Source organism: Triticum urartu, chromosome 7A (assembly GCF_056163025.1).
Source record: "Triticum urartu cultivar PI428250 chromosome 7A, HENAU_Tu73, whole genome shotgun sequence".
In the NCBI taxonomy this organism is placed as follows: Eukaryota; Viridiplantae; Streptophyta; class Magnoliopsida; order Poales; family Poaceae; genus Triticum; species Triticum urartu.
In genome coordinates, this window is record NC_141879.1 from 30,768,394 (window position 1) to 30,785,268 (window position 16,875).

General features: G+C 48.1%; 1 protein-coding gene across 1 annotated transcript; it reads right to left on the reverse strand.

Moving 5' to 3' along the window:
- Positions 1–12,220: 12,220 nt before the first annotated feature.
- LOC147957282 (protein phosphatase 2C 53-like) lies at positions 12,221–12,678 on the reverse strand. Its single transcript, XM_087531629.1, has 2 exons — positions 12,637–12,678; positions 12,221–12,499 (listed from the first exon to the last, which is right to left on the reverse strand). The coding sequence occupies exons 1-2, from the start codon at positions 12,676–12,678 to the stop codon at positions 12,221–12,223; spliced, it is 321 nt and encodes a 106-aa protein (XP_087387755.1).
- Between the last annotated feature and the right edge of the window lie 4,197 nt (positions 12,679–16,875).

The window sequence follows — 16,875 nt, forward strand, 5'->3', positions numbered from 1 at the left end:
ACCATCCCAACCAGCGGCTCTAGCTAGATCTATGCATCAAGCTCAAATTCGTATAGCCAGACGATACCAAAGGAGAGAAAGGCAATACGCATGACGCGATTAATATCACCTTGTGGTTCTCGGAGTGTGGCTAGGTGTTACCAGCGCGGCAGAGCACGGCGCGGGAGTCTCCACAGGTGGCGATGAGGTTTCTGGCGCGCACCAGGAGCTCCACCACGATGGTGGGTGGACCCCATGATGGGCCATCCCGCTTCAGCGCCGCCTCCCACGCACGACGCTCCGCCTCGTCAGCCTTTTCCGGGTGCTCCTTCGGGTAGTCTGTTACCGTGCCTACCAGCTCCTCCACAAGTATGACGTGCATCTGGTCCCTGCACAGGACCGACACCGCACCACGATGTAGCAAGCAAATCAAACGTGTAGCGGAAAAAGCGTGGATGGTGCCGACCATTAGACCTGGAGGTGGCTTGGAAGGTTACCTCGGGGTCGCCGTGGCCGTCGAACACGGCAAAGAAGTGCATGGGGTAGCTATCGGCCCGGGCGCAGCGATATGGTGTCCTCCATACCCTTTCGCGGATCCATCCCCCACTCCGACGCGGACCGGAAAGAGAGGGACCACACTGCCGCCGCCGCCGCCGCTTCAGCTGGCAGCACCGCAGCAGGGGCGCTAGCACCACACCCGATCCATCCCCTTCCTCGGTGCCTGTCAGAAACCCCTCCGACTCCGACGATGTGTTGTACCCGGACGAGGGTGGTGGGGACTGCGCCTCGCTTTCGACGAAGGCCATGGCTGGGGCGGCTCCCCACTTGCCGGCGGCGGGAACATTGTTGACACCCGCGTTGGCCATAACTACAGATTGACGATCACTGAAGGGAGCATATTGATTAGAATAGGCGAGGGCCTAAAGCAGCAGAGAATTCGCTACCAAGCAAGACTTGTGGGAAAGAAACGAACACACAAGGGGCGGAGGAAAGCTGGGGGATGAAGAAGAAAAGAAATATGGTCTTTGGGAGCGAACCAGTTTTGTGTAACGGGCACGATATATGGAATTGTGGCTACACGGCGGCAGGCGACAGACACATGTTTGTCCATTTATTACTCGTAATTAATTTTTACTCATTTTTAATATTTTAGCATCATTATCTTCGACTCCCTCCGTCCCATAATATAAGTGTTATTTACACTACTCTACTGTGAAAAATGCTCTTATATTATGGGATGGAGGGACTATCTTTCATTTATTATTTTCTTTTCTTTTGGAGAAAAAACTTGATTACTCATTGATCAAACTGACATAGCCCATGACGCCGTCCCTCCCAACTGGCCCTCGTGTTGCCTCCCGGGCGCATTGGGGGCCATCTGATCTTTCATCGTGCCGCCTCACCTCGTCCCCCTTCCCTCCCTCGCCGCCACCAGAGACGGCCATCGGCCAAGCCCGGGTGGGTGCAGGGGAAGGTGGCGGCGGGGATCTCGGCCCCCGATCTCCTTCAGCGGCTGACTGCTCCTCTTCGTGCTGAGTTCGCCCCTAAGGACTTGGGGCCCCTGCACTACTTCCTCGACATCGAGGTGGTCCGCCGGCCTGACGGCTTCTTTCTGCATCAGCAGAAGTACGCCCACAAGCTCCTGGAGCGTGCCGGTATGCTTAACTGCAAGCCGGTGCCCACACCCGTCGACACGAAGGCGAAGATCTCTGCTCTGGAGGGGTCTCTCGCGTCCGATGGAGCGTTTTATCGCTCCATTGTTGGTTCTTTACAGTACCTGACGCTGACTCGACCCGACCTGCAGTATGCTGTTCAGCAGGTGTGCCTCCACATGTACGCCCCGCGTGACTCCCACTGGATCTTGGTGAAGCGTATTCTCCGTTATATATGTGGCACCATGTCCTTGGGACTCACCCTGACGGCCTCCGCCTCCACCGACCTCGTGGCCTACTCGGATGCCAACTGGGCTGGCTGCCCCGACACTCGACGCTCCACGTCCGGCTACTGCGTCTACCTTGGGCCCTCGTTGATCTCTTGGTCATCAAAGCGGCAGCCCATGGTCTCCCGCTCCAGCGCCGAGGCAGAGTATCGCGTCGTGGCTAATGCCGTGCCTGAGTGCTCTTGGCTCCGTCAGCTGCTCCAGGAGTTGCTTTGTGATGTTCATAAAGCTACTCTTATCTACTGCAATAACGTCGGCGCGGTCTACCTTTCCGCCAACCCGGTGCACCATCGCCGTACGAAGCATATTGAGCTCGATATTCACTTCGTGCGCGAGCAGGTTGCCCTTGGCCGTGTTCGGGTTCTTCATGTGCCGACGTTGCAACAGTTTGCCGATGTGATGACTAAGGGATTGCCTGCTTCCGTCTTCGAGGAGTTTCGGTCCAGTCTCTGTGTCTCTTGCGACGCTTCGACTGCGGGGGGTGTTGAGTTGTATTTTGTGTTGCATGTATTACGTGTTGTGGCCCACCTCCTTGTTGTGTATAGTTGAGGTTGAGGCATACCCTGTACTTATATATACATGCACCAGGACCCCATCAATACAAGGATTATTGTATTGCAAAACATCTCTCTACAGTTGTGTTCATATGTTAATTTACTTATATGAACTATGTGATAAGATTTCTCACGGTGTGTGCATTTTGAAGTTACCTCATCAATATCGGATACTCATATTTGTGCATTAAGGTGTTGTAGTCACTGAGTCAGCAATTACCGACGTGCTCTAAACTGTTAACAAATATATTCTATGGAGAAAAGTGACAAGTCTAAAACAGAGAATGATCTTTTTGGGTACAAGAGAGTTCTTGTGGATGAAACTCATCTGGCTACTATTGGTCGCCTTCCAGTTATGGTTAATTCAAATTTATCTTGGTTGCATGAACTCAGGGAAAGTGACTGCCTTTTTTATTCTGGTGGACACTTTTTGATCAGGGGAATGGAGAAGGTATTTTCTACTGCTCTCTCTTAATTTAATTGATGTATCATGTAGTCTGCAGGATGAAGACGAAAAAAGTTCTGGCGTGAAGTGTTTTTGCGCCACGCTCCTATGGAAAAAAAAGTTCATCGTGTATAAAAAATATATATTTGTCAAAACAGTTATGCATAGAAATGACCATCATCTTCCGCTGAACCTGCACAAGCTCCGACGTCGACCCGAAAGCCATTGGCCATACTGCCCCCGCTGCCGCTTCAGCTCGTAGTAGGGGCGCTGCCAACACGTTGGAGAGATCTCCTTCCTCGACATAATTGAGGGACGCCACTGAACTTTCTGATTATGTGTAGCACCTCGATGAGGCGTGTGGGCACCTCCGTAATTTAGGGTGCCGTTCCACTGTTGAACGCATGTTGGGTCCTGTCAATTCCAATTAATGCCGTAAAACTGGAAGGTTTTTATTTCTGTCGTTTCCCATTTTTTATGCTTTTCTTTGAACACTTTCCAAATACGTACCTCAGTCCAGCTTGAGAAATTTTAAAATTTCGAGATTTTCAATGAACATGAATTTTGTCTGGGGCATGGTTCGACACACGCACCCGTTATGAATAGTAAATTCAGAAAAAATAGAAACTGATTCTTTTTCAAAAGTCTGAATTTTTTTCGCATACATGATCCATGACTCTACTCATGTGCCAGCAAACCTCCAAATCCAAAGAAAGAAAGAAACGCGGTAGTGCTGGCTAGCGCGTCCAATTAGTGCACACGACGCCGGCAGGAACGCTGCTACGGGTAGATCAGATCGAAGCGGAAAAAAAGCTATTGCGGGGGCGAACGTAGGAGTCGACACCGGCCCTCGCGTCGTCCTCCCGAGGGCGACTCGGGGGCGACTAGGGTTTCCCCCGCGCCGCCACCCCCTCAATCCCAGCCCCCCCTCACCGCCACCTGAGGGGATCGACGGGCAAGCCTGCTGGGTCGTCGATGAAGGTGGCGGTGAGGTGCTGTGCTGCGTTGCTTCGTGCCCCCGCGAAGGACCTGGAAGCCGGGGCGGCGGCCCCAGACGGCGAGGCGGCGTTGCCTCCGCGACGGGCGGCGCGCGCAGGACGAGGTGGCCGGCATCCTCGGCTGCCTGGGCAGCGAGGATACGGCGGGCGGTCGCGGCGCGGAGTCCCTCTGCCCCAGATCTGAAGGTCAGGCGCCCTCCTCCCCTGCTCTCTCCTCCCCGCCGGTCGTACCCTTCTGCGACTCTGGTTGCCAGATCCGGTGCTGGTAGGGTGCGGGTGCTCAGGTTCGAGCCCGGGGGAATCCCTTGGCCGGTCCTCCGGTCACGACGGTGACGGCGCGTGTGCGCGTCGTGTTCTTCGCTGGAGATGCCGTCGAGGGCTCTCCTCTTCATCCCCGTCCCAGACCCCGGGTGAAGACCCAAAACCTGTCTCAGGTTGGACGGTGGCGGCGCCTTGTGCGTCGCGTCCTTGTTGAAGGCGCCGTCTTGGGTGTCTGGTTCTTCGGGAGAGGGATGAGGGGGTTGGTGGATGTCCGTCGGCTGCGAGGCCAAGTTTGCATTTTTCTGTGGAGGGTGCTCGTTCCTGCAAGAGTCCTTCTTGCGGCCATGGAACGGGACCTGGAGCTCCCCTGCTCCCCTCTTGGTCTCGGCGGCTTTCTTCTTCGGCGACCTCCCGACGGCTATCCTTCTGCTCTTGGTTGTTCAGGAGAGGTGGCAGTGCAGCTGTGGTGTGTGCCTGCGGCGTGGCGAGGGCTGTGCAACTTGTCTGCGATGGGGATCCAGCTAGCATCTGCTCTAGTTCTCGGGTGAGCTCCAACGATCCGACGGTGCGGCGCCTTCGAGCCTAGGCGAGAGGAAAGGGTTCCTCTTCGGCGTTGGGAGCGATGTTCTCCCCATGCCCTTGGGTTCAGACAGTTCACACCTTTCTCTGGTCTTCGGCTGATCATCGAGGCTTCTCTGTTGCTCCTCTCTCTGTTGACTATGTGCAGTAGGCTTCGATATTACTAGCAGGGCTCTCCATGTTTTTTCTTTCTGCTCTAGTGTGTGTTGCATTGTTAGCTGTTCACTAAGCTCCATTATATCTTTCGGTCGTTATCGCTTGGTGGCCTTGTGTAATCCTAGCCGGTTGATGGCTTCGTTAATTCAAAGCCGGGCTCCCCTTGAGCCTTCGTTCTAAAAAAAGATCAGATCGAAGCCCCGAGGAAACCCTTCCCTTCCCAGCTTCAATCGCCGTTTCATGTTTCTGATCTAGCCCGCTCCTACACGACGCGATCGACGATGTACAAGCTCAGTCTAAACAACATGTGCCAGTAGTGGTGGTGGGCGACGCCGGCCTACACCGACCGGCGCGAGGGCCCTGACCACGCGTCAAGGTTCCATTCCACCATTGCTGTCGACGGCGCCGAGTTCAGCTCGCCAGAGTCCGATTCCCGCACGCTCATCCAGGCACAGGACCTTGCCGCAAGGGCAGCCTTGGAGGACGTCGCCGCCAGGGAAGCGTTGGAGCACCCATCGTCACTGACCGGTGAGTATGTATGCGCCCTAGCTAGCTAGATCCTGTTTTGCTCAAGATCCTAGAGCTCCGGCTAGCGCCAGATATATGCGCCGTCGCTGCTTCTCAGTCAACTACCAAAGCAGACGTGAGACGATTCCTAAAAATCTGATCCACCACGACTGATGGGGCCTCGTCGTGCTCGACAAGATCACAGAAGATCGACTTGTTAACTGTACATCTAGACTCTCTCTTTTTTTTTGCGGGAACAATACATCCAGACTCTATACATATAGGTGGGTTACGTTGCCGGTTGTTTGTAGACCACCATCTCTACTCCTAATGGACGAATTGGTTGAATAGTCCCCCGCACTTTCAACCGGTTTATTTTCAACCAGTTTTTCTTCGTCCCACCTCCCACCAGCCCCTCCCATAAGAAATAATGAATTGGGAGAGCAGTTGACCTACCATAAGTTTTTATTTATCTAGCAGTTTCATGCAGATCTAACAGATCCTGCACATTTTCGTGGATCATTACAGAAAAGCCTGGCCGTAGCAGTAGCATCACTATATGGGGTAACTTGATGAGACTTTCCTCCACAAGTGCACAGGAAATAGAGCTTTCTGCTGGTGCTCCATAGGTGTCATCACCATCTCCACCACGCCGTCATGCTGGTTGAGATCCCATCTACTTCGCCTCTCTTGCTTGCTGGATCAAGAAGGAGGAGACGTCATCGAGCCGCACGTGTGCTGAATGCGGAGGTGCCGTCTGTTCGGCACTTGATCGGATTGGATCGTGATTGGATCGCGAAGACTACGACTACATCAATGCGTTATATACGCTTCCGCTTTCGTTCTACAAGGTATCTAGACACACTCCCCTCTCGTTGCTTTGCATCTCTCCAAGATTAGATGTTGGGTGTTTCGTAGGATTTTTTTTTTGATTTTCATGTAATGTTCCCCATCATCACTATTTAAAAAAAAATAGTTCCTACTAGTTCAAAAGATGAGTTTCAATTTTTATTTTTAACAAGCCAACCAAGTAACCTGTCTTGGAAGAGATAGGGTGTAGAGGTTGAGAGTGGAAAGAAAGAAACGGATGCGAGAAAGGAGAAAAGACGAGGAAGGTGCGAGGATGAAGAAAAAAAATTCAGGCGGGAAGCGTTTTTGCGCCACACTCGTATGGTAATAAATTTAAATTACCCCAAAGGCTATCAATCCAGGTATGGTAAGGCCATAACTCGGGAAATATCGAATATGGTAATAAATTTAAATTACCACCAGGTATGGTAAGGCTATCCACGTATAGTAATAAATCATATAGTAATAAATCATAATTAATCCACGTATAGTAATAAATCAATCCAGGTATGGTAAGGTCATAACTCAGGAAATTTTGAATATGGTAATTATATGGTAATAAATTTAAATTACCCCAAAGGCTATCAATCCAGGTATGGTAAGGCCATAACTCGGGAAATATCGAATATGGTAATAAATTTAAATTACCACCAGGTATGGTAAGGCTATCCACGTATAGTAATAAATCATAATTAATCCACGTATAGTAATAAACCAATCCAGGTATGGTAAGGTCATAACTCAGGAAATTTTGAATATGGTAATTATATGGTAATAAATTTAAATTACCCCAAAGGCTATCAATCCAGGTATGGTAAGGCCATAACTTGGGAAATATCGAATATGGTAATAAAGTTAAATTACCACCAGGTATGGTAAGGCTATCGATCCAGGTATGGCACGCCCTCACCTGATCAACTATCACAATCTCCAGCCCCACGCACGCACCAAAGAACCCACCCGGCACCAAACGCAGCTCCTCTCGATCCCCTCGAGTAAACGCCGCCGCCGTCGTGCGATCTTCCTGACACCGACGCCGTCGCCGCCTCCTTCCCACCTACGGCGTCCCCCACGTCCATGGTGACGGCGCTCGCGTCCTACACTGACCCTCCGCCTCATATAGGTTGGTCGCTGATGGAGTGGGATGTGCCGCTGCGGTTTGGGGAGGCGCAATCACGATCTGGTTGGGATCTCAGTGTGGACTCGTTCTCTGCGATGAAGGATGGCGCTGCCTCCCTTGCAAATGGGATCGGAGGAAGGGGCTCTACGTCGTGAATGTCGGCGAGGCAGCGGCTGAAGGCGAGCCCGACGGTGAGCACGGGTGTTCGTCCCATGAAATAGGCGGCCACGGAGGGCGGATCTGAGGCCACCCCAATCGCCAGTGGCCCTTCCTCCCATCGCTCATCTCCTCCATTCTCTCTCTCCTCTAAATCTTTGTTGCCCCTGCCTGATTCTGGCCGACGCCATCCGGCTCTCGCATCGACCACCACCAGCACGGCTGCGGACGAGGCGCAACCGCAGACGCCGCCGCCGCCATCCTCATCCACCTCTTCCACCATCCTTCCCAGCCGTCGTCGGGGGCACCCGCCATCTGCGCTCTAGCCCACCCGCTCCCTCCTATCCCCTCCCCCTGCCTGCCAGCCCCATGATCCATCGCATAGATGGCAGGTACTACAACGACCTCCTCCCCAGCGCATCCGGCCTCCTCCGATGGAGATCCATCCTGGGCACCGCCTTATTCTCATGCGTGCACGTCTATATCAACGTCTCATTCCACCTCACCTGAGCCTTTACCTTCCCACCTCTGCTTCAGATCCACATCACTTTGCAAGGTATGTGCTTGATTGTTCCGAACTGGATCGATGGATTGTGCAAGGTACTTTGGGTGTCGTCATTGACGGCAATTGTCACGCCATGCTACCATCGGAGGGGTCCCTCATCGATGATTAGGGTCTTCCGAACTGCACGAGCTCCATTGAGAAGGATGTTTTAATTCTGCTTTTGCCTACATGCTTTCTTTGCCTGTATCTACTTAGCTAATGTCTTCTTATAGATAGTAGCTGCTAAAGTGGTGATCAAAGTTGTTCACTATAAGGAAACAACCATGATAACAAAAGTGTATATTCCCTGACCTTTGACCTGAAGTACTTTTTCATTAGAAACTTGCAACAGCCAGGCATTGAAATTAGCAACAGCTTCGTACGTACTGAACTAATTTGCAGCAACACGTACTGAACTAAGTTAGGTTATGCTCATCGTTCCAACATGCTTAGTGATAACCACCTAGCAAGCTGATCAAACATGAAAAAATTGAAGTGCTACTGCTAATCGTACTATTCTGAATGTGAAAATCTATTTAATTGGCTCTTCTCTAATTGTACACTTGCATAAATCTCAGATCTTGCAAATTACAGTATAACCATAAAAGTCATGCTTTGACTCCTATAGGGCCTTTTGCACTTTAATATGACTAATAATTTGCCTTAATATCACAGATTGTATTACTACCTTTCTAAGTGAATGACATTCAACAAGGTCATTAAATAAAACCAAGAAATCCTTCTGGTATTGGAGTGTAGGAAAGTTGAGACTATAAAACCAAAAGGTTATATTTACGTTTATTAGAGAAGGTTCGTTACTTTTTATAGGAAAACACAAAATGTTGCGATGTAGAGTCTAGGTGGTGGGCCTCCTTGATCCACTTGGTGGATGAGGGCGACTCCGGTCCTGGCACCCATAGTGCCAGTGGTCCAAAAATCATAGGGCCTGGATATAGCTCTAGCAGACGTATGCGGCTTGCGCATCGAGCTTGGTCGTCTCGAGAATGGAGATAGGCGAGTTGTAGACCAAGAGCTGGTACAGAGATAGGCGAGTTGTAGACAAGAGCTGGTGGGCAGCAAGAAACGCATGCATACCAAAGAACAAATCTGAGTCACATGCCTACTTCTATTGGTTTCTACAAAGAGCGGCTAGCTTAGATCTTAGACCAGTCGGTCACTGTCGAGGTCGCCAAGGTGATCTTACAGCACCGCCGTGGGGATTTCTCATGATTTTATGTAGGCAAGCTGCAAGCGGTGGTGGTGATTGGCTGGGTGGTGTCGCTGCCTTGGGAAGAGACGAAGTGATGGTAAAAGTAAGCAGGATCCGATGATTCTTCCGTGGGGATAGCCAAAGTCAAGATGTCGACTACAGACTCGTCGCAGACATGCAGTGAACCTGGATGCGGCGTTCCTGATTTGTGGATCGATGGCGGGTCTTGACTTTGTTAGGATGGGATTGGATGGTTGCGGAGGGTGGTGTGCTTGGTTGGGTTCCCATGGAAGAATGTGGCCTCCTCGTGGATCTGGTCATGCCCATCCTAGAGAACATTGTGTCCCTAGCTCCCTCGAGGAGCAAGGACAGTGCAAGCGGCAGCAGGGGGTAGGGGTAGATGTGGGGAGGGATGTCGGCGGCTGCTCGAGGTCATCATGATGAAACCCTTGACGTCCCATCTTTATCAATGGAAGTGGAAGAGCACGAAGTCGAGATTGGATAGGAGTTTGAGTTCTTTTTGGCACCGATCGGTTCCCCACTTTAGAGATGTATTTTTTTTGCGTGCGAGCAAACAGTGGGTTGATTCTAAAAGGGATAGGCACTTTTCAACAGAAGTGCATGACGGACCAAAAATATGACCTCATTTTATTCGTTTGATAGATATCGTATTATTCGTTGTTGTTCGTTCGGTGAAATTTCCTAATATTTGATCGTTGTGTTTCTAATTAGAGCACCCCATAATCACCCAATATGAGGGGATGATAAATGAAAGATACTGATTATAAATTTTGAAGAGCCCGTGGCAACGCACGGGCGTTATACTAGTATATATAGTGGGCTCAACTGTTAAATGGAGGTTTAAGCCGTTTTGATATAACGTGTGTAGCTCCCCCACTAGTAGAAAACGAAGCTTTAAAACCGGTTCGTAAGGGCCTTTAGTGTCTGTTCCATCCCCCCCCCCTTTAATACCGGTTCGACACGAACCGGCGCTAAAGTGCCACCAGGTGGCGTGAGCTCGCGCCCTGGTATGGGGGACCTTTAGTACCGGTTGGTGTTACCAACCGGTACTAAAGGTTTTTCTTGGATTTTTTGGAAAAAAAATTTGATTTTTTTATTTTTATTTTTCCTGAATTATTTGATGATTTAGTCTCTAATCACCTCTCTTAACTGCTCAAGTGTGGATCACTCATTCCAAATCGCCTAACTTCCCGGCCGGTAACCCATCCTCTCACCCCCCAGCCTGAGCACGCTTAACTTCGAAGTTCTATTCCCCCTACATTCTAAGTCTACACTTGTTGTTTTCCTGACAAATGTAAGCTATCAATCCTATTAACCCTTAGCAGTTTAACTTGAGCATTAGGTCACACGTTTCACCGTTTGAGTTTGAAACTATTATTCTAAAAACAGTAATTATTTAGTAACACTAATATTTCTTGAATAAGTTTGACCATAGTTTGACCACAGTTTGACCATATTTTGAGTAGATTTGACCAAAATTCAAAAAATTGAAATAATTATTTAGTAACACAAATATTCTTGAATAATTATGTAGTAACATTAATACTTCTTGAATAAGTAGTTTCACCAGATTTAACCAATTTTTTAAAAAAAACTGAAATTTGACCATATCTTTTTTTCCTTTTGGAATTTGAGGATTCTAAAAAATTGCAAACAGGCCGTAGGCGGTCTCCATTGGATGAGGATTTTCGTGCTGAATTTTTTGATATATTATACGTTTTTTTCAACATCGTATGCAAAAGTTATAGCCGTTTTACATTTTCCCTATACTTTTTGCAAAACATGTCCAATTTTAAGTTTTCAAATTTTCCTAACTAGTAGATGTAGTAATATAACTACCTCTCGAAGGATTTTATTTTTTGAAGTTTTTATCATTTTCTTTTGATTTTTTCAAAACTGAAATGGCGATACAGGGGGGGTTAGAGTATGAAAATTGCCCCCTTTAGTGTGGGTTCGTGTCACGTACCCACACTAAAGGCTTGTCCCCTTTAGTGTGGGTTCGTGGCACGAACCGGTACTATTGGTTAGACCTTTAGTGCCGGTTTGTGTCACAAACTGGTACTAAAGGGGCTCGTGGGGACCCGGCCTGGCGCCAGCCTGCCACTACCCCTTTAGTACCGGTTCGTGGCACGAACCGATACTAAAGGCTCAACACGAACCGATACTAATGCATATGGTGCCTTTAGTGCCGGGCCAACTTCAAACCCACACTAATGTGTCTCACATTAGACCCTTTTTCTACTAGTGCCCCCTACAATGGACGTGATACTAATTTTTTCTACGAGCCAACAAAGTAACCTGTCTTGGAAGAGAGACGGTGTAGAGGTAGAGAGAGGAAAGGATGAAATGGATGCGAGAAAGGGCACAAGACTCGGAAGGCTGGAGGATGATGATAAAATGTTCTGGCGTGAAGTGTTTTTGCGCCACACTCGTATGGAAAAAAAGGTTCATCGTGTATATGAAAAAATATATTCACCGTCTATTCAAACAAGTGTTCATCATGTACTTGAAAAGGTGTTCAACAAATATTTGAAAATGTGTTCAACACATATTTGATAAATGTTCATCTTGTATTTGAGAAAGTTTTCAACACATATTTGATGTTCATCGTGTATTTCAAAAATCTTTACCGCATATTTCAAAGCGTGTGCATAAGAACCAAACAAACTATACACGCCTTTGATACAATAGTAATACGTACGTACCTAAAGCCCGCGACATGGCAAGCCCCCCAATCCCGCAGATTCCTGTTGTTGGAGCTCCACACTTTGCCTCCGGACGCCTTGACGCGCGCCCTCTCGTCCGCCCGCTCCAGCTGTATCCACTCCTCATCAAGCTCAAAATTTGTCCAAAGGAGAAAAATACAATGCGCATGACGCGATTAATCTCACCTTTGGTCCTCTCACAACGGGATGGCATCATAGGCACGGCATAACACGGCGCGGGAGTCGCCGCAGTTGGCCACCAGGATGCTACCGCGGACCAGAAGCGCCACCACGGCAGTGCACCCCATGACGGGCCATCCCGATTCCGACAACCCCATCCCTAGTGCGTCCGCCCGCTCGAAGCTCCGGTTCAGCACCGCCTCCCACGCATGACACTCCGCCTCTTCTTCATTTTCCGGGCCGGCGAGCTCCTCCACCAAGATGGCGTGCATCTGTTCCCTGCACAGGGCTGACAGCTGCACCGCCACGTACCAAGCAAATCAAATGTGTAAGGTAGGGTGCACATGTGTCGAGTACTCGACCTGGATATGGCGTGGAAGGTTCGTAGTCTGGCCAAGTGAACCAACGACTAGGTGAGGAGAGGGGAGGTTACCTTGGGGTCGCCCTGGCCGTCGAAGAAGGCGAAGAAGTGCATGGGCGAGCCGTCGGCCTAGGCGCAGAAGAACCCGCACAGCCCCTTGTCCGATGTTGACCTGAACGCCAATGGGCCACATGCGCCACACAGCTCATGCTGTCGCTTCAGCGGGCTGTGTAGGAGAGCCGCCACCGCGCGGGAGCTCTCCCCTTCCTCTGGACCCGTGACGTAGCCCTCCGACTGCTCCGAGGATGCATGGTACCCGGACAAGAGAGGTGAGGACTGGAACTCACCTTCCTCCAACTCCACGGCAGGGTTGGCTCCTGACTCGCCGGCGGCGCTGGCCATAACTACAGAGTACAGAGCACAGATCGACCACACGAAGGGGCGAGCAGGTTGAGCACAATGCCTGCAGGCTACGGCTCAGCAAAGCCTTCGCTACCAAGCAATCTGCGGGTAAGAAACAGGCGCGGAAGAGGAGGAGGAAGACTGAAGCACTCTCTACTTTATCCTATTTTTCGTACTAATGATCAAAGCAATTTTGTGTATGAATCGGGGCTATAGGTGGCAGGCATCGGACAAGCGTCTTTCTTATCCATATTATTAGTCTTAATTAATTAAAGTTTCTCCATTTTTAATGTTTCATTATTTCCTCCTATTTTATGGTCAATCTCAAATGATACTATATTTCCAACTCAAAAATGAAATATACGATCTTTCATTTATTATTTCTCCTATTGATTCTTAGAATATTTTCTCATATTTTTGTGCCGCTGACACGTCATGAGGCATTTCTTCTGCATCTTCTTCCTTTTAACGTTTCATTATTTGCTTCTTTCTTTTCTCTTTCTCAGACAATATCTTCTATTTATTGTTGATAATTTGCTTATTGTTGTCGCATGTACTAGAAGATAGTGAAAGATCCAAATTTAGAGACATTATGTCACCCACGTCCCATCCTCATCCCGAAGGTGTGTCTAGCATCATCGGAAGGCATATGAGAGTAGTCTTCATCGGATCTCTCAAGATCCTGTTGGTGCAGGTCTTCGATGGATCTGTTTGGATCTAGTGTTCGTTCGATTTCGGTCATTTGTCTACACATTTGATCATTACGTTCTACACTTCTCATCTACAGTATCCATTGATTGCTATTGATTAATGTGTCATGATTTTCTCCTTATCTCTTTCGTCCTTCTCAGGCTGGCCCCGTGTTCAGAGCACTCGCCATTTGTTGTCTATCTTGAAGATTCAGAGAATGATCTCTGCATGTATTCTCTCTCCCCATTTAAATTACATGCGTTTGATTTTGTTGCCATATTTTGAATGATTTTTATATTTCAAACTAAACTTTGTTTCTGATACTTTTTTATAAATTTGAATCCGTAACAAGAAGAATTTGAACTGTCTTTTTATTTTACTTGTTTCAACTATCTTTGAAATTACTTTCATAAAACATTACATTATTCCACTATTTGAAAAACTGGTTTTGGCGGTTTCACTATTTAAATAAATTGTTCCTACTATTTCAAAAGATCAATTTCAATTTTTATTTTTAAGAAGCCAACCATGTAACCTGTCTTGGAAGAGATATGGTGTAGAGGTAGAGAGTGGAATGAAAGAAATGGAGGCGAGAAAGGGCAGAACATGAGGAAGGTGGGAGGATGAAGAAAAAAAGTTCCGGCGGGAAGTGTTTTTGTGCCACACTCGTATGGAAAAATAGTTCATCATGTATTTGAAAAAATAGATTCATCGTGCACTCAAAGAAGTGTTCATCATGTACTTGAAAAGGTGTTCAACAGATATTTGAAAAAGTGTTCAACACATATTTGAATAAATGTTCATCTTGTATTTGAAAAGAGTTCAACACATATCTGAAGTTCGTTGTGTATTTAAAAAATGTAAACCGCATTTTCAAAATATATTCAACGTATATTTCAAAACATATTCACTACGTATTTAAAGAATGTTCTTTTGTATTTAAAAAGTATTTACCGTGTACTTGAAAAACTGTGCATTGCATATTTCTAAAAAAGTGTTCATCACAAATTTTTGAAAAACATATTCATTGCATATTTCGGAAAAAAAATGTGGATCACATATTTGTTAAAAACTGTTAAACACACACATTTGATTTTTTGTATATTGTATAAGATAGATATATACAAAACCAATATTAATGCATGGAAAGAAAACGTGTACGTATGTATCTAAAGTGCAGGTAACTCTGACCCTGACCCCAAGGTTTGCTAAAACCTCCACCGGTGCTTAGCGGCGGCCCGCGGGTCATTAAAAGTTTCTCTGCTGTGTTCTGGCACGGGGCTGATCTGAGGCATGATCGTGCATGCCTGGGTCCGCGAGTTCATGAAGGTAAGACGGGCGGTTCGGGCCTGACGTGTGTTCCCGGGGATCTGATCTGGGGCGCCAGAACTATTTCGCCGAGGAACGGCCGGCCGCTTTGGCTTTCCGTCGTCTTTTAGAAGTTTAATTAGGATTTTGCTGGTACGGATCATAGAGTGCACGTAGTAGTAGTTTCATCATGCGGTGATCTGTGTGGCGTTTCTAGTGAGAACCGTGTCCACTCTAGGCCTCGTGATATGTATAAGTTCCCTTGTTATTTTTTGCTCTTCCGTGAGTCTCTCTGAGGTCGCTATCTGAGATTGATTGTTGTCTCTGTAAGTTGGGAAAGAACGGGCTGCTGATTACATGCCTCGTCCAACTCATATTCACGTATATATAGAGTACATGATTACAATCAGGTTACAATAAACAGTTTCCATGTACAGTAGATACCATGCCATCTATATGAGGCTTGGCGTGAACGCCAAGATGAGCAGCACCGGATGTGCCTGATGCGGAAGAATCTGAACGGCCAGATACGGCCATCCGGTCATGCTCTAACACGCCCCCGCAGTCTGAACCCGGGAGAGCAGCGACGTGAAGACTGGTCCGGAAGTCATGAAATAATGCCGTCAGTAGTCCTTTGGTGAAAATGTCCGCAAATTGAGAGGACGAGGGGACATGAAGAACACGAACGACACCCAAAGCAACCTTATCGCGAACAAAGTGAATGTCCAGCTCAATATGCTTCTTGCGATGATGTTGAACGTTGGCAGAAAGATAAACTGCAGTGACGTTATCGCAATAGACAATGGTAGCACTATTAATAGGTCGATGAAGTTCATGGAGTAATTGGCGGACCCAACAAGATTCAGCCACTGCCGTTGCAACAGCTCTATACTCTACCTCGGCGCTGGACCGTTGTTTGCCATCGCGAGGACCAAGAGATAAGGTTATCACCGAGGAACATGCAAAAACCCGATGTTGAACTTCTGGTGTCCGGGCATCCGGCCCAATCGGCATCAGAGTAGGCAGTGAGAGAATGGGAGGAAGAAGAGTGTAGGAGAAGACCATGATGGAGAGTACCTTTGAGGTATCGAAGAATGCGTTTAATTAGATGGAAGTGAGGCTCTTTAGGATCATGCATATGAAGGCAAACTTGTTGAATAGCATAGGCTATTTCGGGACGAGGGAGAGTGGCGTACTGGAGAGCTCCGGTGAGACTCCGGTAGAGAGAGGGATCGGTGACGGGAGTGCCAACCGAACCGGATAATTTGGCCTTGGTATCGATAGGAGTTTGGACGGGATGACAGTCGCGCATACCTGCACGAGAGAGAATGTCGAGAATATATTGGCGTTGAGATAGGTGAAGACCAGAGGCGGTGCGAGTTACAGAAATACCGAGGAAGTGGTGAAGGGTGCCGAGATCCTTCATGGCAAATTCGGTGCTAAGGGACATGATGATAGACCGTCGAAGTGTGTGATTAGACGCGGTGAGAATGATGTCGTCGACATAAAGAAGAAGATAGGCTAAGTTATTGTTACGATTAAGGATAAATAGAGAGGCATCGGACTTGGACCCGATAAATCCCATTGTGCGAGCAAAGGTTGCGAAAAGCTGAAACCATGCACGAGGTGGCTGTTAGAGGCCATAGAGGGATTTGAGAAGATGACATACATGAGTGGGATGTTGAGGATCCAAGAAGCCGGATGGTTGTTGGCTGTAGACTACTTCATCAAGATGACCATGAAGGAGGGCGTTTTCAACATCTAGTTGATGGATCAGCCAGGAGTGGGATGTAGCTAAAGAAAGAACAATACGAATGGTCGCAGGTTTGACGATGGAGCTAAAAGTCTCGTCAAAATCGACACCATGTTGTCGAGAGAACCCTCGAACAATCCACAGAGCTTTATGGCGAG

Coding starts and splice junctions, on each gene's coding strand:
- LOC147957282 (XM_087531629.1), bottom strand. CDS start 12,678: ATGCACTTCTTCGCCTTCTTCGACGGCCAGGGCGACCCCAAG. Junction 12,500..12,636: donor ACGGCCAGGGCGACCCCAAG/GTAACCTCCCCT, acceptor GTGGCGGTGCAG/CTGTCAGCCCTGTGCAGGGA.